This window comes from Myodes glareolus, chromosome 2, assembly GCF_982192425.1.
Source record: "Myodes glareolus chromosome 2, mMyoGla1.1, whole genome shotgun sequence".
Taxonomy (NCBI): domain Eukaryota; kingdom Metazoa; phylum Chordata; class Mammalia; order Rodentia; family Cricetidae; genus Myodes; species Myodes glareolus.
The window spans coordinates 85,557,713-85,580,935 of record NC_142027.1 but is presented as its reverse complement, the minus strand read 5'-3'; the positions used below and the strand labels follow the sequence as shown (position 1 = coordinate 85,580,935).

General features: G+C 41.9%; 1 protein-coding gene across 1 annotated transcript; it reads left to right on the top strand.

Annotated features, from left to right (window-relative positions):
- The first annotated feature begins 1,596 nt into the window (after positions 1-1,596).
- Positions 1,597-22,904, top strand: LOC125389789 (cytochrome P450 3A25-like). The gene is made up of 13 exons (XM_087902580.1): positions 1,597-1,752; positions 2,423-2,516; positions 5,006-5,058; positions 5,921-6,020; positions 10,466-10,579; positions 11,025-11,113; positions 11,325-11,476; positions 13,760-13,887; positions 14,000-14,066; positions 16,205-16,365; positions 18,028-18,254; positions 20,141-20,303; positions 22,353-22,904. Exons 1-13 carry the CDS (start codon positions 1,682-1,684, stop codon positions 22,425-22,427), a joined length of 1,494 nt encoding a protein of 497 aa, XP_087758706.1. The 5' UTR covers positions 1,597-1,681; the 3' UTR covers positions 22,428-22,904.
- Positions 22,905-23,223: the final 319 nt, after the last annotated feature.

Here is a 23,223-nt window from a genome sequence, read left to right as displayed (position 1 = left end):
TTCTGCAGGACACAGAAAAATGTGACTGACAAACTGTCAGTATAGGTGGAACAGTCTTTGAAACTTCTTGCTCATGAAAAAGTCTGCTGGACACTATGGGCATGTAAGCTGAAGATGGATACCCCAACAATAAAGAACTTTCGGTGACTGTCCAGGTAATGAGATGTCTCTGTCAATTCTAGAGTTTTAGAAGTTGCTTACAATGCACTTCCTGTTTACTTAAGTAATATATCCTTCTGGAGTCTTTGGAGTTAAAAATTATATAGTTATAGTTTTCCTTAGTTATGATGGAAGAAAGAGTAGATATAAGTATTGTAACCGTAATCCTTGCTTGATAACTGTTTTGCATATGTAATTTTACTATGTTAAAGTTAAAAACTTCCTTTTTATTTAAACAGAAAAGGGGGGATGATATGGGATTCCCTTCTGTATGCTACAAATACCATTGATTAATAAAGAAAATTCTTTGGACCTATAGCAGGGCAGAACAGAGATAGTCATGGAAAACTAAACTGAATGCTGGGACAAAGAAGGCAGAGTAGAGGAGAAGCCATGGAGCTGCCACCATGATATGTTGGACCAGATATGTTGGAACCTTTCAGTAGGCTATGAGTCTCACGGTAAAATACAAAATACTGGAAATGAGTTAATATTAGATGTAAAAGCTAGCTAGCAATACACTGAAGTGATTGCCCAAGCAGTGATTTAAATAATATAGTTTCTGTGTGATTATTTTGGGAGTCTGGGAAGCTGGGAAAACAAACAAGTGGTTTCCTACTACATGTGTCAAGTTGACATAACTAGCTATCACACAAGGTAAGTCTCCTTATTGGATGTGATGTGTGAGAAATCAATCTACCAGGCTCAATGTTTTTCTGAGTTGTGTTTGGATGAATAATTTCTAGTACTAAACAGCATAGAGGAACCTTATAGAAAAAGGAATTTGGGGACTATGGAAAAGACTCTGAAAGATTGCTGGGAAAGGGACCCAAGTTAAAATTTCTAGTACCCATGTATTCACTGGGCTGGTGGCAAATGTCTACAACCTTAGAAATGGGAGGAAGGGTATGTGTTAGAAAAAAGTGGTTCCTAGGGCCTTACTTCCTAGCCAGTCTAGCTGAAGTGACAAGCTCTGGGTTCAGTAATAGATCCTGTCTTGAAAAATAAAGTGGAAAGTAACAGAGGGCAACACCCAGTGTCGACTTCTGCATACATTGTATACACACACACACACACACACACACACACACACACACACACACACATCAACTAGAAAAGATAGCCTTGCACTGGTAAAGATGTAGATGTGATTTATCTGTATGTTTAAACGAGTTTTGGAATGAGAATGGGCATGAAAGATATCTGCAAATTAGAAGAAATGGAATGCCATTGGATCTATTTGAGTTTCTAAAAGAACATTCACCTCGAATATGCACTCAAAAGAGGTCAGAGCAGGATTCTACATGAACTTTTAACAGCTGTCACTGAAAAGGCCATCTCAGTTCTCCGAGTTCAGGCAGTGCAAGGGAGGACTTTCTACTGGCTGCCTCGCTGACACCTCCTTCTTTCCTAGCACATAAATACCGCAGACTGGCCTCATGGATCTCAGCTGGGCACAGCAGGGAAGCGCTGCGAGACTGGGAGGGAAACTTGGAGCCAGAACTGCTGTAGGAAAGCTGAGATGGAGCTGATCCCCAACCTTTCCATAGAAACCTGGGTGCTGCTGGCTACCAGTCTGGTGCTCATCTATATGTGAGTAGCTTTCCAAGCTTCTCCCTATCTGTAACTGGAGTTGGCGTGATATCCAGGCCCCACTTTCCTTTCCCTGTTGGAATACCCAAAGAGAACATGGAGGAGAAGTTGAAATCAACACTTGGGTAGTGCATTTGCTACTGACATTATTGCCGATTCTTTGAGCTCCCAGCCCTCCCACACACAGAGGGTTTTGACAAGACTTGCTCCTGGGAAGATGTAGCCGATTCTCAGTCTGCACCTAGGCTAATCAACATCAAATCAGAGAACTCATACATAATTGGCCACCATAACCCTTCTGAGTTTTAGGAGTGGCAAGATCACGGAAGGTGCTTAAACTTTTTCTCACTATCCTTGCCTCCTGGCTTTTCTTAGCATGGAGTGGGGTGTGTGGGTGTGTCCCCTGTGCACACATATGCCTGTTGTTTTTCCTCATTCCCCAATGTGCTTTTCACAAATTCCTATTATACATCCTACCGGAACCCTCACCTGAAACACCCTTCCCTCTGGATAACTCAAGTTCGTTTTGCCTTGCAGTATCCAGAACCATTTCCCACTCAGTGCCGTTTTTTTTTACAGCAGGGGACAGGTAGCACGAATCCCGAGGGAGGGTCTCAGTTGATGGTTGGACCACGCTAAAATGTTCCTGGCGTTTTCTTTTACTTTACAGATATGGGACCTATTCTCATGGGGTTTTTAAGAAGCTTGGCATTCCTGGACCCAAACCTCTGCCTTTTCTGGGCACCGTTTTGGGCTACCGAAATGTGAGTACTGTTTGAGCTTTTATTCTTCTTCTTATGGATGCAACTTCGGATGCATCCACTTATGGGTCACTTCCACAGATGCAAAGGCCAGTCCTCGGGAGGACGTTTAGGGGTGTTAGACCACTGAAAACTGTGTCCTACCAGGAGTGTGCTTGGGCTTCCCTTTAGGATTTGTTGACATCCCTTTGAAGGTTGCTTTTGTTAGAAAACAGTGGCTGCAGACACATTAAAGGCCAGCATCCAGGACTTCACCCTCAGGTTGTAAGGAGCAGCAGAGGTCTGGGGCTTTCCTCAGGAGAGCCTCCAGGAAGGCGCAGGTGTCCTTAACCAGCCAGCACTCATGGGAAACCGTGCCTGGTCACGGTAGCGCTGCGCCAGCCTGTGTGCTCTAGAGGAGACTTCACACCCGACTCTGGAGCAGCATTAGTTTTCTTCCTGCTGGCCAGCTCTGCAGCATCCGTGGAGCAGGTGTCCTGTATATTGACTACAGGGAATTCCCCCTTTCCAGAAACCTCTCAGGGACTTCTGTGTTCCCTGCATTTACTTCAATGGCTCCATGCAGGCTTTAGTACCCAGGGCATCTTTGAGAGTTCGACAGAATAATGATGTTCTGTGTTGGTTCTTTTCCTCCAAGGCAGCACGCTGAGGGCCCGTGTGAGCAGAATGCGGCTGGGCTGTGACTGAGACAAGGTGGTGCTTGTTTCTCGCCCTCAGATACACAGGGCAAATGATTTTTTGCATTTCTAAGTGGAGGCAAAGTCCTTTATAGGAAGGATGGTTTTACCAAATCTCTAGAGCTCTTGAAAATGCACCACAAATGCCACACGGGTCATTAACGTTGCCTGATTCATTGTGACTTGCTTGGTGAGTAGAGCCTGGAGCCTGACCAGCAGATAACGAACTCAGGCATTGAAGGCCGTCAGCAGAGCCTCAAGCGGGCTGCTCTCTGCTAGAATTTCCTTCCCCAAAGACTCCAGTTGCCTGTCAGAGTCCAAGTTTCAGAGTTAGATGCCTACTGCAGACCTGAGGTCTAGATGAGACCACCATTGCCTCGTGGCTGCCTAGGAAACCCTCAAAAGGGGAACAGTTTTCATAATCATCCCAGCACATTTCCCTTCCTGAACCTTCTTTTGCATTAAGTCACGGCTTTAACAACAGGAAGAACATTTCCTTTTCTCACCTTTGCATCAAAAACTCAGAGCTTGTGTTCCCTTTGCTCTGTCCTGCTGTAGAAAGGGAGCCTCTCATTGACTCCCGCATTCTGTCATGATTTTCCCATCATAACCACTCACCCTCTCACTTTCTCTCTTTTCTTTCTATCACTTCTTTATTTTTTGATTTTCCTTTTTGTTTTCTCAATTTTCCTTAGTTCTCTGAGAATTTCATGCAATGCATTCTGATCAGATTCACTCCCCACCCCAAGATCCCCTTGGACCACCCCTCCTTCCCTGCCCATACAGTTTGTATATGCTTTTTGTAACCCATGAAGTCCAATCTATGCTGCCTATATACTAGAAGTTGTGTGGTCACACATAGGATCGTGGTTGGTCTATCAGGAGCCACACCCACCAAAAAAACTAACTCTTCCCCTCCCAGCAGTGGCCAATTGCCAACCGCTCCTCAGATAGGGGTGGGACTTCATGCCCTTCTCTCCTTTCCACGCTAGTGGTTTGTCTGGCTTGTTCTTGCTCAGGTCCTGTGCATGCTTTCACAATCACTGAGTTCCTATGTGCAACTGCCCTGTTGTGTCCATGGAAACACTTGGTTACAGCATTTTCTGTCTCTCTGGCTCATGCAGCCTTTCTGCCCTTCTTTTACCATGATGATCCCTGTGCCTGGGGAAGGGGAATTGTTATACAGATGAGATGGCCCATTTAGTGCAGTTTCTTATTCTCTGCACCTTGACCATTTGTGGCTCTCTTGTTTCTGCTCCTCTAGATGTTGAGATGAGGTCTCAACATGTAACCCATCCTGGCCTCAACTTGTCCAACTTCTTGCTTTTTCCTGAGGGCTAGGATTACAGGTGTGTGCCACTAAGTCTGGCTTCACTCTGTCACTTTCATACTAATAAAACAAGTGGGGTAACCCTGAACGAGGAGACAGAACAGTCTATACCCTGGGAGGCTTATACACATTCCCTTACTTTGGAATCTTGAGGAACAGTTCAGAGTGGTCTAGGATTTCAAAGACAACTCACACATACACACATACACACCCTCAGATGAGAAGCTGCTTGGTATCCGTAAGTAAGGGCAATTCTTTCAATAGATCTAACACTGAGAAAATCCAAAACCATTAAACTCTCCATTCCAGACACCACTTCTAGCTTCCCCTATTCTCTTCAGGTGTCTCTAATAAGAACTTGCCTCTAATCACCAGTGAGGGTCAGGAAGCCTGATTTCACAGAAATTGAGTCATTTGTACCCCAGTTAGAGAAAGATCCATTGTACACAGGCTAATAATGAATTTAACTTTATTTCTCTCCCCAGGGTTTGTGGAAATTTGATATAGACTGCTATAAAAAGTATGGGAAAATATGGGGGTGAGTAGTCTGGAAACTTCCATTGGGTGGGCTTGTAGAATGAAGCACTCACTGCAGGAGGTTGTCCCGCCAGGGTCTAATACGTCACAGTTAATTCGAACAGCATGAATTCCAGTAGGGCTGTTGCCTACTAGGACATCCTCCAGACTGATGAACCAAGGGCTCCAAGACTCAACGTCTTTGCACCTAATGCTCAGAACCTTCTGATATGGGCTCAGAAATGCAAGCTTATATCTATACCAACTCACTTTTAGTTAAACCCAGAACTCCTTTATATTAACTTAAAAGTAATGTATGCTTTTGAGAGACAGACTAGGAGACGTAAGTAAGCAAATTAGGAACTCATTTATATCCACTTTAAAAACATCTTTATCATAAAAAAATTAAATTTACTGGAAGTGTACATGGGTATTTTCTGTCTATCCAATTCTGCTGCCTTTGAAGAAGAGCTCTCTGGGGGTCAAACCCAATGCCACACACTTGATAGACAAGGGCTCTACCACTGAGCCACACCTCCAACCCAGATACTGACAAATTTAGACACCAAAGAATGGTATTGGCAATAACCATGTACATTTGCCAAGCCTTAACCTATGTTCCAGAGTTCACTCTTAACTAGGACGTCTTTGAAGGGCCATTTCGTACTAAGTGTCACTTCCCTGCTTTAGCCACGCTACGCTTCATTTCACGTGACTCCAGTGGCTTCTACAGTTAGAACTTGAAGTTGGGGCACATGTTGCTGTGCTACATATAATGGGGGTGTGGCCAGTGCAGCCTCAGGGGTGGAGTCTAGAGTCCCAGGTGTGTATCCAAGTGCAAAATCTGGCTTCTGAGGTTGAGTCCACCTGTTTTCCCACCTCAGGTTTTATGATGGCCGACAACCTGTGCTGGCTATCACGGATCCAGAAATCATCAAAATAGTGCTGGTGAAAGAATGCTACTCCGTCTTCACAAACCGTCGGGTAGGTGTCCTTTTTAGAAAGTAATGCCTTACCTTCATTCAATTTTATTTTATTTTATTTATTTTTTTCTTAAATCTTTCGTCATAATCATTCAATTTTAATCTGGAAAGAATTACATAATCATGAGAAAGAGCCATCACTGTGCTCAGAAAAGGTCTTGGTTTTTGTAAATGATAATGTCTTGTATGAATGTAAATATAATATATTCCTGCCAGTATACAAGATAAAGTCAGTATTGATATCATTAGGAGTTTGCTCACCTTTCCTCTGAGTGGCATCCCCTCATTCGAGTGTGTGTATAAGTAGTGTACTGGACATTGTTACACATCCTGTTTAGTGTTGAGGCTACACAGTGAAGACTCAGGACTGTCCCTTCACCGTGGAACTTCCTCTTGTAAACATGTGGTAGTCACTGTCAGAATCCCGTCTTTTCTTCTTGGCAATGTCTGATGCATTTTTATGGATGCTTTCAGGGTCAGGTTTGAGAATATTTTACTTAGCTTTCTTATTTTTTAATGGTAACTAATAATTTCATATTTTACATTTACATCTATGGTCTATTTGCAATTTTTCTGGTATGGGATACAAAGGTCAGGAAAAGATTCCTGTTATACCATGCATGTTCAATTGTTCCAATACTATTTTGGGAGAGGCCGTTTCCTCCAAAGCTTATCAGTCCTATTACTTGTGTGGGATTCTTTCTCATCTATTTTCTTCAATCAATTAACCACAGTGACATCATGAGAATTAATTCCTCCTCTTTTTTTTTTTTTGGAATTGTGTGGTTGGTTCTCAGACCTTTGCTTTTCTATCTTAATTATGAATATTTTGTCTCAATTTAAAAGCTCAGTGTGATTTTTGAAATAAGTATAGGAGAATTTTTTTTCTGGTTTTTTGAGACAAGGTTTCTCTGTAGCTTTGGAGTCTGTCCTGGAACTAGCTCTTGTAGACCAGGCTGGCCTTGGACTCACAGAGATCCTCCTGCCTCTGCCTCCCAAGTGCTGGGATTAAAGATGTGTGCCACCGTCACCCAGCAAAGGGAAGTATTTTTACTGTTCTATGTCTTCTAATCCATGGCTACCAAAGGCCGCTCTGATTTTTAGTTTGCCTTTGCTTGCCACATAGACAATTTCAGGTTAAAGACTCAGAACATATTTTGTTACGTTTATGCTTTAAGTATTTAATTTCTAGTTATTGCTATAACATCATTTTCTCAATATTTCTCCACTTATCATCATGATTATCTGCAAATGCATTGAATTCTGAGTTGTCACTGCACCCTACGACTTTCCCAAACTCACTTCTTCCTTCCATACATTTATTCCGTGTGCTGCTTGGTGTGCTCCGGATGGGCAATGGTGGTACCTGAAAATCAGGACACTTCCACTCATGGCTTTGCAATCTGTGCGTCTTCCACCAGCTTTTCTTACATGATTGCACTAGTTGGCATTTCTAGGATAGTACTGAGTAACCGTGGTAAGAGGAGACTTCTGGATTGCTCCTGGTCGGAGGGTCAAGCATTCAGTCTTTCATCATCAAGTGTGAAGCTGGCTGAGGCTTTTGTGTACATGCTGGAGTGGTTGTGGGGTAAAGGGAACACTTCTGCATTGCTGGTGGGAATGCAAGCTGGTACAGCCCCTTTGGATATCAGTGTGGCAATTTCTCAGAAAATTAGGAAACAACTTTCTTTAAGACTCAGTAATACCACTTTTGGGTATATATCCAAAGGATGCTCAATCGTGTCACAAGGACATGTACTCAGCTATGTTCATAGCAGATTTGTTTATCATAGCCATAACCTGGAAACAATCTAAATGCCCTGTGACTGAAGAATAAATAAGAAAAATGTGGTACATTTGCACAATGGAGTACTACACAGCAGAAAAAAAATAACATCGTGAATTTTGCAGGAAAGTGGATGGAGTTAAAAAAACATTATTTTGAGTGAGGTAACCCAGACACAGAAAGACAATTATCACATGTACTCACTCATAGGTGGTTTTTAAACATAAAGCAAAGAAAATCAGCCTACAGCCCACAATCCCAGAGAACTTAGAGAACAACAAGAACACTAAGAGAAACTTACATAGATCTAATCTACATGGGAAGGCTGAAGGGGGTAAAGGAGAGTCAGGGAGGGGAGCAGAGAAAAATGTAGAGCTCAATAAAAATCAATAAAAAAGGAAAGGAATAAATAAATAAAGAAAGAAAGAAAGAAAGAAAGCTTACCTAAAGATCAGAGAGTAAAACAGCCCCATTGGTCAGTTTTACAGACCAAGCAGTGGTGACACACACCTTTAATCCCAGTAGCCACACTAGTTCGCCATAGAAACTGGGTGGTCGTGGTGCACGCCTTTAATCCCAGCCCAAGAGAGAAATATATAACGGGAGGAGACAGCTCCCACACAGTCTCATTCTGAGATTCCTGGAGGCAGGATCACCATTTTAGACCGAGGTAGAGATAAGAGCCAGTGGCTGGCTGTTTTGTTTTTCTGGCCTTCAGGTTGAATATCTCTGGTTTTTTATTAATCATGCTACAACAGGGGTCAGAACTCCTGGAGCTGGAGTTACAGGTGGCTTTGAGCTGACGACTTGGGTACTGGGAACCATACTTGTGTCCTCTGCAAAAGCAGCAAGCACTCTTAAGTGCTGAGTCATCTCTCCATCATCAATTCATTTTTTCTTATTTATTTGCTTGTTTGTTTGTTTGTTTTGAGACTGGGTCTTTTTCTTTTCTATTGCCTGGTTAGCTCAGACCTCACTCCACAGACCAGGCTGTCCTTGAACTCACAAAGATCCACCTGCCTCTGCCTCCCCACTTCTGAAGACTAAAGGTGTGTGCCACTATGCCTGACATCATTCCCAATTCTTAATTTTTTCTAATAGTTATAACTAAAAAAACAACAGCTCAACCTCCATTCTTTTCACTTGTCTATGCAGAATTAGCCTAAGATAACAGTATCCCAAGACCATGTAAATTTTTTTTCTTATTTTATGTGTATGGTTGTTTTGACTGCATGTACATATGTAAACCACATGCATGCATAAAGGTCAGAGGTGGGTGTCAGATATTATGGGATTATGGGTGGCTATAAACTGCATGTGGGTGCTGGAAACCAAACAAGGGTCCTCTGCAAGAGCAACAAGTGCACTTAACCTCTTAACATCTTTCCAGCCCTTGATCCTAAGGGGCTTTGAATCCATTCCTACTCTGCTCAGCCTTGAAGAGTGCTGTAGGGCTTTTCTATTCCCAGGGAAGAACTGTTGAAGTCCAGCTTCAGCCGTGTTAAGGTCCCAAAGACAAGGTATAGAGTCAGTGGAGAACTGAATGCATTTCTGCGGGCTCAGCTGCTCTCTCTCCCTCCCAAACAGAGATATTCTTTATCCATATAGTATAGTGACTACATAAAACATTTGGCAAACATCAGAGTCCTGGATTTCTTTTTCACTTCCCCATTAAACATCCACGGTGGAAAAGCAAAGTACAAAACAGACTGTTGTACCTGAGGCAACATCTTTGGGCAGCATCTGTCAAATCAGGAAGTTGCAAATTTTTCGGGGTCTGTAGAGCGTAGGATCCTGTATTTTACAATCTGTTTCTAGGTTGGGTGTTCATGCAGGTACAATATGCTAGACAGTCTGAAATTATTTGTACATTAATGAAGTTACGTGTAGAATCATTTGACGTTTTCTAGAATGCAAGCTTTACAAAATATCTCATAGTAAGCCTTTGATTGACTGATTATAGCATTTTTGTTGTTCTTCAGTTTTATGGTAGGGATCTCTTGTTTTCAATATGTCCCCAGGAAGGAAGGTTCTGGGATCTCATTTTTTCTTATTCCCTCTATATAAGCTCCAGTGTAGTGCAGTGGATATACTTGTGAGAGCGTACATACAGAGCTGAGCTAGCAGTTTCTCAGAATCTATGCTATTGGTACCAAGGTTCTTGGGGCACAACGAAGACTCTTCCTTCTCTCACTCTCAGGCCAAGACCCTCTACCTTCAAAGTTTTCTCTTGGGAAGATGCATAGATTTCCCTAGGGGCTGCATAAGCAGAAAAGTCCCTTTATGTAAACAATTGCTTTTAAAATGGAAGCAGAAGCCAGTACCTTGGCACAATGCTCTCTGCCTCAGGACTTGAGCAGCCCCATGTGCCACAGCCTGCACCAAAGAACAGTTTTTTCCCTGTGCAAGAGGGGTTTGCATTTAAGAAGAGACTTTGAAATAAAGACATGAAGCCATGCCCTGTAGATAGATGACATCCATATTTATGTAGGCTGTGAGGTGTCTTCAATGAAGATGTATTGAGAATAAGCCAGGGCCTGCCACTTAACAAGATCAGTAGATACTTGTTAAGCAAGTGATATTTGTTTGATGTATTTTCTGTGGCTATGGACATATACATAATTTCAGCAAGGTAAGCTGTCTTTCACTTTGAACTCTAGACTTTTGGTCCAGCGGGACTTATGAAAAAGGCCATCACCATATCTGAAGATGAAGAATGGAAGAGACTTCGAACACTGCTGTCTCCAACTTTCACCAGTGGAAAACTCAAGGAGGTGATGATGGAGAGGGAATTTTCTTAGAGAATGAATCTGGGAACAGGTAGGAAAGAAGCCCATAGTCCCTTTCCAAGGGTCAGTCCTCTGAGTCACAATTCCTCTAAGATGGGCTTTTGACTTCATGCCGAGAGGACCCATTATAAAATTCACTGTAATCCAGGTGTGGTGGCACACACCTTTAATCCCAGCATTTGGGAGGCAGTGGTAGGAGGATCTCTGTGAGGTCAGCCTAGTCTACAGAGCGAGTTCCAGGACAGGCTCCAAAGCTACATAGAGAAAAAAAAAAAAGAAAAAGAAAAAAAAACAACCAACAAATAAATAAACACATAAGTAAATAAAAATCACTGTAACATCCCGCTCATTGCTTTGTGACTGGGGATGACTTGTCTTTCTGGTCCCTGAGTTTCTACATTTATTTATACATGTTTTGCTTTGTGCTTAGATGTTCCCCATCATTGGACAGTATGGAGATACGTTGGTGAAAAACTTGAGACGAGAAGAAGAGAAAGGGAAGCCCATCACCATGAAAGAGTAAGTGGTGGTCCAGTTGATGGGACTGTAAGTACATTAATGTCCCTTCAACTCTAGGAAAAGGATATCTGCAAGCCAACAACAGGTAAACACCCCATGTGCAAGTGTTATAGAAACCTTGGTTCTGACTGTGTGGCTCCCTGCCTGAGTAGCTCAGAAGTAACAGCTGCCTCAGATGCAGATGTTGATTCCCATGTCTCTCTCTACTCAGCATCCTTGGAGCTTATAGCATGGATGTGATCACTGGCACATCATTTGGAGTGAACGTCGATTCCCTCAACAACCCACAAGATCCCTTTGTGCAGAAAGCCAAGAAGGTCTTTAAAAGTTTAGATTTCCTTAACCCATTATTTCTCACTATATGTAAGTAGCTACTTCCTCTCTTTTCTAGTCCTCCCTCACATACTTCCATCAAAATAACATCATCCATCCTTACTGAGATACAATTCATATATAAAAACAATGTACCCATTTACAATGTGTAATTCAATTTTTGCAATGTGTATTCATCGCCATTGTCAAACCTTGGGAATATTTTATCCAAGAAAACTTGCACCTTTCCATTCCTCCCTGCAATAAAAACACAAGTTCACTGCTCCTGTAGATCTGCCTATTCCTGGTATGCCATAAAAATACATTATAAATATGTCATAGAATGCATAGAGTTTAGTGACTAGCTTCTTTCATTTAACATAATATATTCAACAGAACCATTTGTTGCTACTCCCATGTTCTGTAGACAAATCAAATTCCGTACCATCTTATGCTCATTCCAGTTATTTTCAGATTCAGGGTATTGCAAATAAACTCTTATGGACATTGGCATCTGAGATTATGATTGAACATTTTTTTCATGTTTTCTTGGTAGACACTTGGGGTGAAATTTGCAAATGACATAGGAATCCTGTGTTTGACTTTTTGAGCAATTGAGAAGTTTTTTCTTTGATAGACCAATCATTTTTTTTTAAAGATTTATTTATTATGGATACATTATTTTCAGTATTCTGTCTGCATGTGTGCCTGCAGGCCAGAAGAGGGCACCAGATCTCTTTACAGATGGTTGTGAGCCACCATGTGGTTGCTGGGAATTGAACTCGGGACCTTTGGAAGAGCAGGCAGTGCTCTTAACCACTGAGCCATCTCTCCAGCCCCCTAGACCAATCATTTTATGTTCTGGTTAAGAGCTTATGAGGACCCCCATTCAACACTTTGGGTTGTTGTTGTTTCAGGATGGTCATCCCAGCCCCCTAGTGGACATTCAATAGTATAGCACCATGAGTGCTAGGCTGTGCTTTCTCCAAGTGGTAATTACACTCTCCCACTTGGGAGACATTTTTGTCCTTAGATAAACATTTGTTCAACCTTTGCTCCTGTATAGCTGAATGGTTTACATGCTTGTAATTGAGCTGTAAGATTGGCATGTGTATCATGAATAACAGTCACTTTCCAGATATGTAATTGACATATTTTTTCTATTTTCAGATGTCTTTTAATGTTCTTAATAGGATCCTTTGAAATACACATTTAAAATTTTTATGATGTACAATGATTTAATCTCTAAGTCACAAGGTCAGAGCTGAGGTTATGAACATTTAAACCCTCCCTCTAGTTTCATCTTAATTGGGTAGCATATTCCTGAAACTTTTTTTTCCTTGGATATAAGTTCTTGGTTGCCCTGGAACTTGCTATATAGAACAGGCTGGCCTTTGTCTCACAGATCCACCTGCCTCTGCCTCCAGAATGCTGGGATTAAAGGCATGTGCTCACCATGCCAATCTTAGACTTATATCTTTGGCCCACTTTTAGTTAAATTGTATGCACTGTTATCAAATTTATTCCTTTCTTAAAGAGATACAAAGAATGTAAAGGCTGGAAAGTGAAGAGGACACAAAGAGCTATCACATGCTCAAACTCAAAGCAGTTCCATAAGATCAAGCCAACCAATATTCCTCCCATAGATATGGGAGATGTTCTCTAGGTCCCACCCCTTTCTGAGAACTTCTGGCAGTTGATAGCTGCCAGGGAAGAGAGAATCACTCTTCTTTGTTGGAGTGGTCACTGGTCAGTTTCCCGTGCTTCAGTGGATGGCCCCATGCCCATGAGAGCAACACTTAAGACTTAAGAGTTTTATTAAATAACAACAACCTAAAGTTGTGAAAGGGATGTCTGGGGGGGATCCTGGAGAAGCTGCAGAGAGAATATAGGAAGTGGGGTGAATATATTAGTTCACTGCATGTAACAAATATCTCTTCCTATATTAGGTATTTTTTAAATTTTGTTTTATTTTTAATTATGTGTGCATATGTGTATGTATACATGTGAGTGCTGTGCCTCTAGAGTCCAGTAGAGGGAGGTGGGCTTGCAGTTATGAACCATTCAGAGTCAAGTACTGGGAACTGACTTGGGTCTCGTGTAAGCAGTAAATGTTCTCCATCATTTGAGTATTTCTCCAGCCCATATCTTGAGTGGTTTATGTTTTGATGTATTATAAACACAACTATTGTTAACATCACTTTGGTACCTTTCTTTGAGTTGAATAAAAATACAAGTGGATCCTGGAGCTTAGCAAATGTTGCATTTGATTTCTAATAAGTAAATAAGAATTCAGTGCAGATCTTCGTTACACTTTCTCTTTTTTCTCTGTAGTTATGTTTCCATTCCTTACTCCACTCTATGAGATGCTAAGTATCTCTATTTTTCCAAACCGGCTAATGGACTTTTTCTACGAATTTGTAAAAAAGATGAAGCAAAACCACCTTGATTCAAATCAGAAGGTAAAATGTGGTTACTGTCAGAATGCTCATGGTTGGATCATGTGTCAGGCTGTGAACATGTCATCTGTGCCCTTTCTCTAAATGTCCTTCATTGACTTTTCTCTGTCTCCAGACCCGAGCGGATTTTCTTCACCTGATGATAAACACTCAGAACTCCAAAGGCAAAGAGTCCCAGAAAGGTAACCCATGATGGTTCATGGCGCGTGGATCAAAAAGCCCAGAGGAAAGAGGGTTTCAGGACATGGGGGGAGCGATCAAGGATGGAAGCATTTCTGCCAAATTTCAGAAAGATGCGAACATGGATGGTATCTATGGAGTCCACGGGATCTTTCTAGAAGTAAACTGGTGTAAATGTCCAAGAGCCTGTAGAGCAGCCACAGAGAAGCATTTTGTATCCAGAAGCCCTCAGTGGTGCAGGGTCGTCTGTCAGAGCAGAGTTTGATTCTCAGTCCCTTCTAACCCCACTGATTCTGGATCTCTGCCTGGAAATTTGCATCTGAGCTGGAATCAGGAAGCACACTGTCCAGCAGTGAGGATGTCCCTGGGAGTGAGTGGTGGAACTGTGTTCAACAGCTTCGTCTGCTCTGTGTAAATAGTGTCTGAGAAATCATGGACCCTGCTCCTCTTCATCCTTCAGGCCTTTATAACATCGTCCATGTTATAAACGACATTTATAACATCGTCCATGCTAGCTTTGTGACAAAAACTATTATTGTCGTGATATTTAATTTGTATTTTGAGCCAGGCAGTGGTGGCACACACCTTTAATCTCAGCACTCGGGAGGCAGAAACAGGTGGATCTCTGTGAGTTTGAGGCCAGCCTGGTCTACAGAGCAAGTTCCAGGACAGGCTCCAAAGCTACAGAGAAACCCTGTCTAGAAAGCCCCCCCTCAAAAAATTATATTTTCATAAATAAAGCTTGCCTGAAGATCAGACAGTAAAACAGATCCACTAGTCGTCTTACAGACCAGGCAGTGGTGACACACACTTTTAATCTTAGTAGCCACACTAGTTTGCCATAGAAACCTGGCAGTAGTGGTGCATGCCTTTAATCCTAGCCCTAGAGAGGAGAATAACACAGGAGGAGACAGCTCTCAGACACAGTCCCATTCTGAGATTCCTGGAGGCAGGATCATCATTTCAGACTGAGGTAGAGGTAAAAGCCAGTGGCTGGCTGTTTTGCTTTTCTGACCTTCAGGTTAAATGTCAATATCTGTTTCTGGGTTTTTATTAATTGTGCTACATATTATTACTATTATAGCTACAGAATGACTTTTAAACTCTCATATTTATTCCACATTTCTAGTTATTATCCAGCATAAGAAGAGCTTTCAAGCCTTACTTATTTGCTTTTTTAAATATATCAATCAGAAATATATCCACTCGTTTTTTAGCAGTGTGATCTTTTGCATTCCGTTACTTTCTTCTTGTGATTAGTTACTTTGCAATTCAAGCTGTCATGCATCATCGTCTTTTGGTCTCAGGAGGCCTTGCATTGTCTGTTCTTTAATTTCGAGTGCTAGAAGAAACTTTAATTTTAGAGTGTTTTCTGGTTAAAGCAGAGCTTGAGGAAGGATACAGGAAGATTCCCTGTATACCTCTGCATACCCTCCTCCACCACAGCGAAGCATCTGCAGGATGAACACTCTACCATTTCCTGCCTGTTTTTGTTTTTTCCTTGAAGGAAAAATGATCTCACATTTACTAATAGTAAGCTGTTTGTCCTAGTCACTCATGCTGTCACTGTGACAAATGTCTGACAAAACCCCTTCAGGACAGGATTATTCTCACCCACATTTAGTGGCTCAGTCCACCATGGCGGGGAAGAGCTGGTGATAGCAGCTGGCTACATTGTGTTAGCAGTCAGGAAGAGGAGGAGCTGAATGCCGGTGCTTACCTCACACTCTTCTCTTTGTTCAGTTGGGGACCCCAGGCCATGGGATGTCCCACCCACATTTATCTGCTCACATCAGTGAAGATAACCCCACATGGTAATGTTCAGTCTTGTCTCCTAGGCCATCCTAGATCCTGCCAAGTTGTCAGTCAGAATTAACCACTGCATTTCTTTGTTTATAAGTGTGTATAGGACAGGCTGTAGTAGGTAGAGCTACACATTTGTGGTGGTGAGTCTGTTCAAAAGGACAGATGGGCCACAAGTGGGCACCAGAGGGGAATTCAGTCCCAGTGACTCTGGACCTCCTTTCTGTTCTTCCCTAGACAGCTGGGAGCACTATTTGAATTTTTTCTCATCTTAACTGTGATTAACTGTGATGTTCTGCTTTGATCTTCATTATCTACAATGTTCTTTTTCTTTTAGCCCTGTCTGATATGGAGATCACAGCCCAATCAGTTGTTTTCATTTTTGCTGGCTATGAAGCCACCAGCACATCCATTTCCTTCATTATGTATACACTGGCCACTCATCCTGATGTGCAGAAGAAACTTCAGGATGAGATTGACAGAGTTCTGCCCAATAAGGTGAGTGGATGGTACCCAGAGAGGGAGGGCAGAGGTAAAGGATTAGTAAGAACATGTCTCATCACTTGCAATGAGAATTTTTACAGAGTCATATAATGGTTCTTCCATCCTTTTTAGCAAGCGTCTAAAAAAGAAACAAAGAAGGGACATAGGAGATGAATGCAACCCATAGAAATACGCAATCTTTAATACAGTGCTGGCTCTGATGTATCTTTATCTATTATGACAATAATACCAAGTAAGAGACACCCAGAAAACCTATGTGACACTTGAGAATAAGCACCGGTCCCTCATATGTCTGGACCCGTTATCTCTACCTTCCCACTTTACACCACTCTCAGGTAGTCTCTTGCCCTAGGGTTGTGGCACATTAAGTTCAGCCTCTTTGTCTTGTGATTGGTCGCTATCTTCTGCCTCCCTGAGCAGTTCAGTTTCTAATGAAAGGTTCTCTATAAAGATGTCAACTGGCTTCTACCTTCTCAGTCATTCCCAGAGACACCGGGACTCCTCCCCACGGTTGCAGGAGTCAACCCCTCACTGGTTCTGAAGTCTTGGAGGCTGTGGGAGTGTCCTGGACATGGGACTCCTGACCCCTTTCATCTAGCCTCTTGGTTTTTTGGAGGGCCTTTGCCTTCCCCCTCCTCTGGAACTGGGGAACAGGGCAGTCATCTTCAGCTTGGTTTCTTTTCTATGAATCATCCATTTTTTCCACCACGATTTTTTGATGTCCTACTACTTCCTTTGTATTTCTGAAGCTCCTCCTCTCTCCTTGACATAGACTGTGTTTTGTTTCTTGTTTACTTGTTGTTCTGACTCTTCTTCACACACAGAGGCAGTTTCTAGTGCATCATCTTCCCACAAATTTCTATTTCATTCAAACTCACTACTCTCACTACTCCCAAAGGAGGTACTTAGCAGAAATTGCCTAGTCTGACAAGCTGGGGACACAGTTCAGTCACACAATGCTATTTATGAGGACCTGAGCTTGATTTCCAGAACCCATGTGGGGAAAAAGTTGTAACTGGAGCACTGAGGAGGCAGACAGTGTGAGCCTGTCTTCTCCTGGAGCCAGCCAACCTAGACTACTTGATGAGTTTCAGACTACTGAAAATCTGTTTCAAAATATGTGTAAAAAGTAAACTCCATGAGAAAAGACACCCAAGGTTGTTCTCTAGCTTCCACATACAGGCCAATGCACAGCAACTGTGCACATGCCATGAACATGCACACACATGCATATGCAAAACCAGAATAATCTAAAAAGCCTGAAGTGAACCGAGTGGGGAGTTTGTTCCTTGTAATGATGTTATTCCCTTGGTGTATAAGGACAGTCTACGGAGATGAGACAGTGACCTCAGTGGACTTTGTCTGACTGTAACAGTCATAATTTATTGGTCATATATGAGCACATGATAAAGAAATCAAGAACACAGCAATGCTGAGGATGAGGGGATCTGGACAAGGGAGTGTTCCAAATGGCTCCTATACTAGAAATTATACTTTACATCCTAATGGGCCATAATCAGGACAAAGGTCATCATAGGTGCAGAATGATTTATTAAGGCTAAGCTAATTGAGGTTAGCTCTTGGATGTGTAATCCAACTCAACTGAGTTGAAGAGTGAGTCCAAACCTCATCTGCAAACATGTTTCCTCTTCCCAGGCACCTGTCACCTATGATGCCCTTATGGACATGGAATACCTGGACATGGTAGTGAATGAAACTCTCAGATTGTACCCGGCTGCTAACAGGCTAGACAGGATCTCTAAGAAGGATGTGGAAATCAATGGAGTGTTCATTCCCAAAGGGACTGTAGTTATGGTACCAACCTATCCTCTTCATCGGGATCCTGAGTACTGGCCAGAGCCTGAGGAGTTCCGCCCTGAAAGGTACAGAGACCTCAGGGAGGGGTCCCCACTAGGAACCAGGCGAACTAAACGTATTATCATGTTGTTTACTAGAAATGGCATATATGTGATTTTATATCCCTTTGTATCTTTCTGTCTTTTGGGAATCAGACCTTTTAACATTACAATGTGAGCTTGGCATGGTGGTGCATGCCTTTAATCCCAGAATTTAGGAGTCAGAGGCAGGCAGATCTCTGTGAGTTCATGGTCAGCCTGGTCTACAGAGTTCCAGGGCAGTCAGAAAAGCATGTCCCAAAAAACAAAAACAAGCAAAACAAACAAACAAACAAAACAAAACAGAGCAAAAAGCATTGCAGTGGTGGCACGCGCCTTTAATCCCAGCACTCGGGAGGCAGAAGTAGGTGGATCTCTGTGAGTTAGAGGCCAGCCTGGTCTAAAAGAGCTAGTTCCAGGCTAGGCTCCAAAGCTTCAGAGAAACCCTGTCTTGAAAAACGAAACAAAACAAAATGACAACAAAAAAAGAAAATTACAAAGTGATAATTATTGATGTTGTAAAAACAGACAAAAAGTACTCATGGCCACTGAGAGTCCCAATATGCTAACATTAATTCCATTAATAGTGAAATATGTCCTCAAGAATTTATTTGTAGGCATGTAAAGGGTTTGCAAAAGCTAGTATATTTTAGTTGTATTTTGAATCACTAATCACCTAAACACTAACCTGTTATAGAATATTACTTTTAACTATGTAAAGATGTCTTACAATTGTGTTGCAGAATATTACTTTAACTATGTAAAGGTGTGTTGCATTTGTTTATGCTATATTTGTTTAATAATGTAAAGATGCTATATTTGTTTAATAATGTAAAGATGTGTTGCCTAAAGCCCCTGATTAGTCTAATAAAAAAGCTGGATGGCCAATAGTTAAGCAGTAGAGGGATAGATGGTGCTAGCCTGAAGAGAGAATAACTAGGAGGAATGTAGGTTGGGGGAGGGGAGGGGAGAACAGAGAACAGGGAGGGAGACAACAGTCATAGAAGAAGCAGGAGAAGTAGGACATAGAGAATGAAAGAAAGGTGAAAAGTCCCAAGGCAAAACATAGATGAAGAGAAACAGGTTATATTGAGCTATAAGAGCTAGTGGGACAAGCATAGGCCGAGCATTCTCAACTAATAAGTCTGTGTTATGATTTGGGATCTGGTTGGAAAGCCAGATCCACTAACCTATGTACCACATCTTGTCAGATAGATAAGATAGATAGATAGATGGATGGATGGATGGATGGATAGATGGATAGGTCTTATTTGGTGACTAGGCAGTAGTTGGTGTTAAGTGATATCTAAACTAACATATGTAGGATTCTTGTTCCTTTTTTGATGTATTCTGTGCTGGTCCCTAAATTTACCATCAGCTTTAACAACTTTTCCCATTATCTGTCTGATTAGAAATTGCCTTCTTGAAGGTTGAGGTAGTAGCATACTTTTCGCTCTAATTCTGACTTGTCTTTCAGATTGGGGACATATACCCATCCCAGACAGAGTTTTGTATTTAAAGATACACTTCCTCTCTAAAAGCATTCAACTCAGCTCAGTTCAATACCAAAGGCTCCCCTATTTTAAGGGACATGGAAAGATCATTAGTTAACAACTTTATTTTTTTATGTGTATGGGTGTTTTCCTGCATATATCTGCACATGTACCTGGTATCTGAGAAGGCTACAGGAGGGTGTCAGATACTTGTGCTGGGAATCTAATCTAGGCCCTCTGGAGAAGCCCGACTCATAATTTTATACTGAGACACCCACAGCAGGGGTTCAGCTCTGATTGAGGGATGTGAGGACTCCAAACACAGAGCTCTTGGGGTCTTTATGTTCCATAGCCTCATTTTCATCCCTACTGTGGCTCCAGGTTCAGCAAGGAGAACAAGGGCAGCATTGATCCTTATGCATACATGCCCTTTGGGAACGGATCCAGGAACTGCCTTGGCATGAGGTTTGCTCTCATCAGCATGAAACTGGCTGTCGTCAGTGTCCTGCAGAACTTCACCCTCCAGCCTTGTGAAGAAACACAGGTGAGGCAGATGCCTTGTACAGAATAAAGGATTTGAGTAACAAGTGACCTATGAGCTTTTAAGGTCCTTCCATTCTGGAGCTGTAAGTCTGTCTGGCTAAAGCACAAAGAAACCATTTAGAGTTCATGCAGATCAGAATGACTTAAGTATAGTGTCTTTGAAATCATGTCCAATGTTTTTTGTTGTTTTTTTTTCTTTTTAAGATTTATTTACTCATTATGTATACAGCGTTCTGCCTGCATATGTTCTTGCAGGTCAGAAGAGGGCACCAGATCTCACTACGGGTGCTTCTGAGCCACCATGCAGTTGCTGGGAATTGAACTCAGGACCCCTGGAAGAGCAGTCAGTGCTCTTAACCGTAGAGTCATCTCTCCAGTCCCTGAAACCGTATCCAGTTTTAAACTGTGTGACTAACTGGAGACGGGGAAACCGTTGCACACACTCATAGCACGGAATGATAACCTCGCTGTGGTTTGGGAATGGTGAACTTCTAAGCTAAGATCCCAGGAGTCAGGGGCTTCCCAGCATTGGCTGTGCTTTTAACTTTGTAACTTTAAAAACTCACCGTGCTTAGTTGTCTCATATACACGGAAATAATTTACCCAGAGCGTGGATTTAAGAGATCCATACTGGCTGTGGTGCACACTGATTTCAAGCACTATTATAGTATATAAAGAACTTCTATGGGGGTGCAGAGATGTCTCAGTGGTTAAGAGCACTCTGGCTGCTCCTCCAGAGGTCCTGAGTTCAATTCCTAGCAATCACATGGTGGCTCACAATCATCTGTAATAAGGTCTGGTGCCCTCTTCTGGCCTGCAGACATACACACAGACAGAATATTATATACATAATAAATTTTTTAAAAATATTAAAAAAAAATTTTAAAAAAGTGTAAGAAAAATGTATAGCTAGGTGGTGGTGGCGCACGTCTTTAATCCTAGCACTTGGGAGGCAGAGGCAGGCAGATATCTGTGAGTTCGAGGCCAACCTGGTCTATAAGAGCTAGTTCCAGGACAGACTCCAAAATTACAGAGAAACCCTGTCTCAAAACTGTCCCCCTCCAAAATGTAAAAAACCAAACAATACATTAGACAAGTTGAAATGTTGCCTCCTCCCCAAACTTAACACAATTGTCTTTTGTTCCAAATAAAGCAATGAAAGGTAAGACTATTTCTAAGCCCATGTATGTAGCTCCTCCCATCAGTTGTCTTTTCTTTGTGGGCCATTAGAAGAGAGGTAGTTAATACCTCGTTTGGCCCCTAGGGCAGCTGGGTAGCTAGCCTGTCTGTACAGTGGTTCAGAAAGATGGACAGACAAAGACTTTAACCTTGAAAGCAGGCAGGTTTCAACCTCCAGTCACCCAGAAGCTGACATTCTTCAAATTCCTTGATTCCCTGGTTTCCAAACCCTCTACTAAGACCAGATTACTCTGTTGGTGGCTTCCCTTCTCCCGTAATACTGAAGAGACCTGGGCAAAATGATTAGTGAAAACACTGAATGACTCAGAAGGTCACTATTTATACTACCTTGGGGGCTAAGAGGAGATGTCAGGAAACAAGGCTCAATGCTCCCTGAAGTTCTTGCCCACCATTAAACTGAACAGGCACAACTGGCCTGAGAAGTTGAGTCGGGCCCATAGAGGTACAATGTCTGACATTTGTCCAGGATTGCCTTCTAAGTGTCCACAAACTAAGATTAACTTCATATTGCCTATAAAAACAGTCTTCCACCACACACTTAAAATAACATCTAAAGTTTTAAAACTCAGGCTTTTCACTTAAATTTGCATCAATGAAGAACACAAGTCAACATGTTCTTCCCCTGCAGGTTCTCTATACAATAATTACTCCAAAATGGCTTTACTGCAGGAACAGATAGACTAGTGTCACTACCCAATGCTAACAGAGATGCAAATATAAAGAATTCACGACATATGAAGACACAGGTGTTTTGCGTATATAAAATACTACTGTCCTGAATGTGTTCTGTTTTGCTCTGTGATTCCTGGCTCATTCACTGCTTCTCAATGTGCTTCTTCAACCACCACAGATACCCCTGAAATTAAGCAAGAAAACACTTTTTCAACCAGAAAAACCCATCATCCTGAAAGTTGTGTCAAGATAAGAATCACAAATGGAGCATGAATTTCCCTCAAGATTTCTGTTGTTCTTCAAGGGGGCTGTGCCACCCAACATCAGAGAATCTAATTTGCCTGTGAATGAATCAGCTTAATTTCCTTGATGATTAGGTGTTCAGAAGTTCATTGAATATGCTCAGTGTTTGTGCTGAGTATCATATATTGTGTGACTTAAAGGAAATGATTAAGTCAATGAGAGATACGAAGATTTTTCTCCGATTCTAAGGGGACCATCCCCTCTGAACTCCAGTTTGCTATCTACATTCTGAGTGTAATAAGCATTTCTCTATAATCTTACCAATCATTTTTAATGAAATGGGAAGTACTGTGGTGATTCTTGAAATAAATCTGTTTCAAATGTTCATAATATTTTATATTACAAATAGAAATCATCTTTCCAAAAATATGTGATGTCTTCCTGTGCATCAATGGGGCAATAAAACAGAGTTCATAAAACTGAGAAACAGCATTTCTGATCATGGTCACTCCTTGCTTGGATCCAGTTTGGTCTCCATTTGACTTATCAGAGCTTTGTGATACTCACTTTGATCTAGCACAATGCTTGGAAATTTTATTTACAGTTTATTAATTTTCAAGATTTTTAAATATAACTAAAATGGGGAGGGCTAGAGAAGTGGCTCCATAGTTAAGGCATTGACTGCTCTTCCAGGGGGACCTAGTGGCACCCACGTGGCAGCTCCCAACTATCTGTAACTCCAGTTCCACGGGATCTGATGCCCTCAAACAGACATACATGCAGGTAAAACATTAAAGCACATAAAA

What these genes read in the sequence shown, in the direction of transcription:
- LOC125389789 (XM_087902580.1), top strand. Translation starts at nt 1,682, where the DNA reads ATGGAGCTGATCCCCAACCTTTCCATAGAAACCTGGGTGCTGCTGGCT. An exon ending in AGTCTGGTGCTCATCTATAT is followed by an intron (nt 1,753 to 2,422) that starts GTGAGTAGCTTT and finishes TTTACTTTACAG; the next exon opens with ATATGGGACCTATTCTCATG. An exon ending in CCGTCTTCACAAACCGTCGG is followed by an intron (nt 6,021 to 10,465) that starts GTAGGTGTCCTT and finishes TTTGAACTCTAG; the next exon opens with ACTTTTGGTCCAGCGGGACT.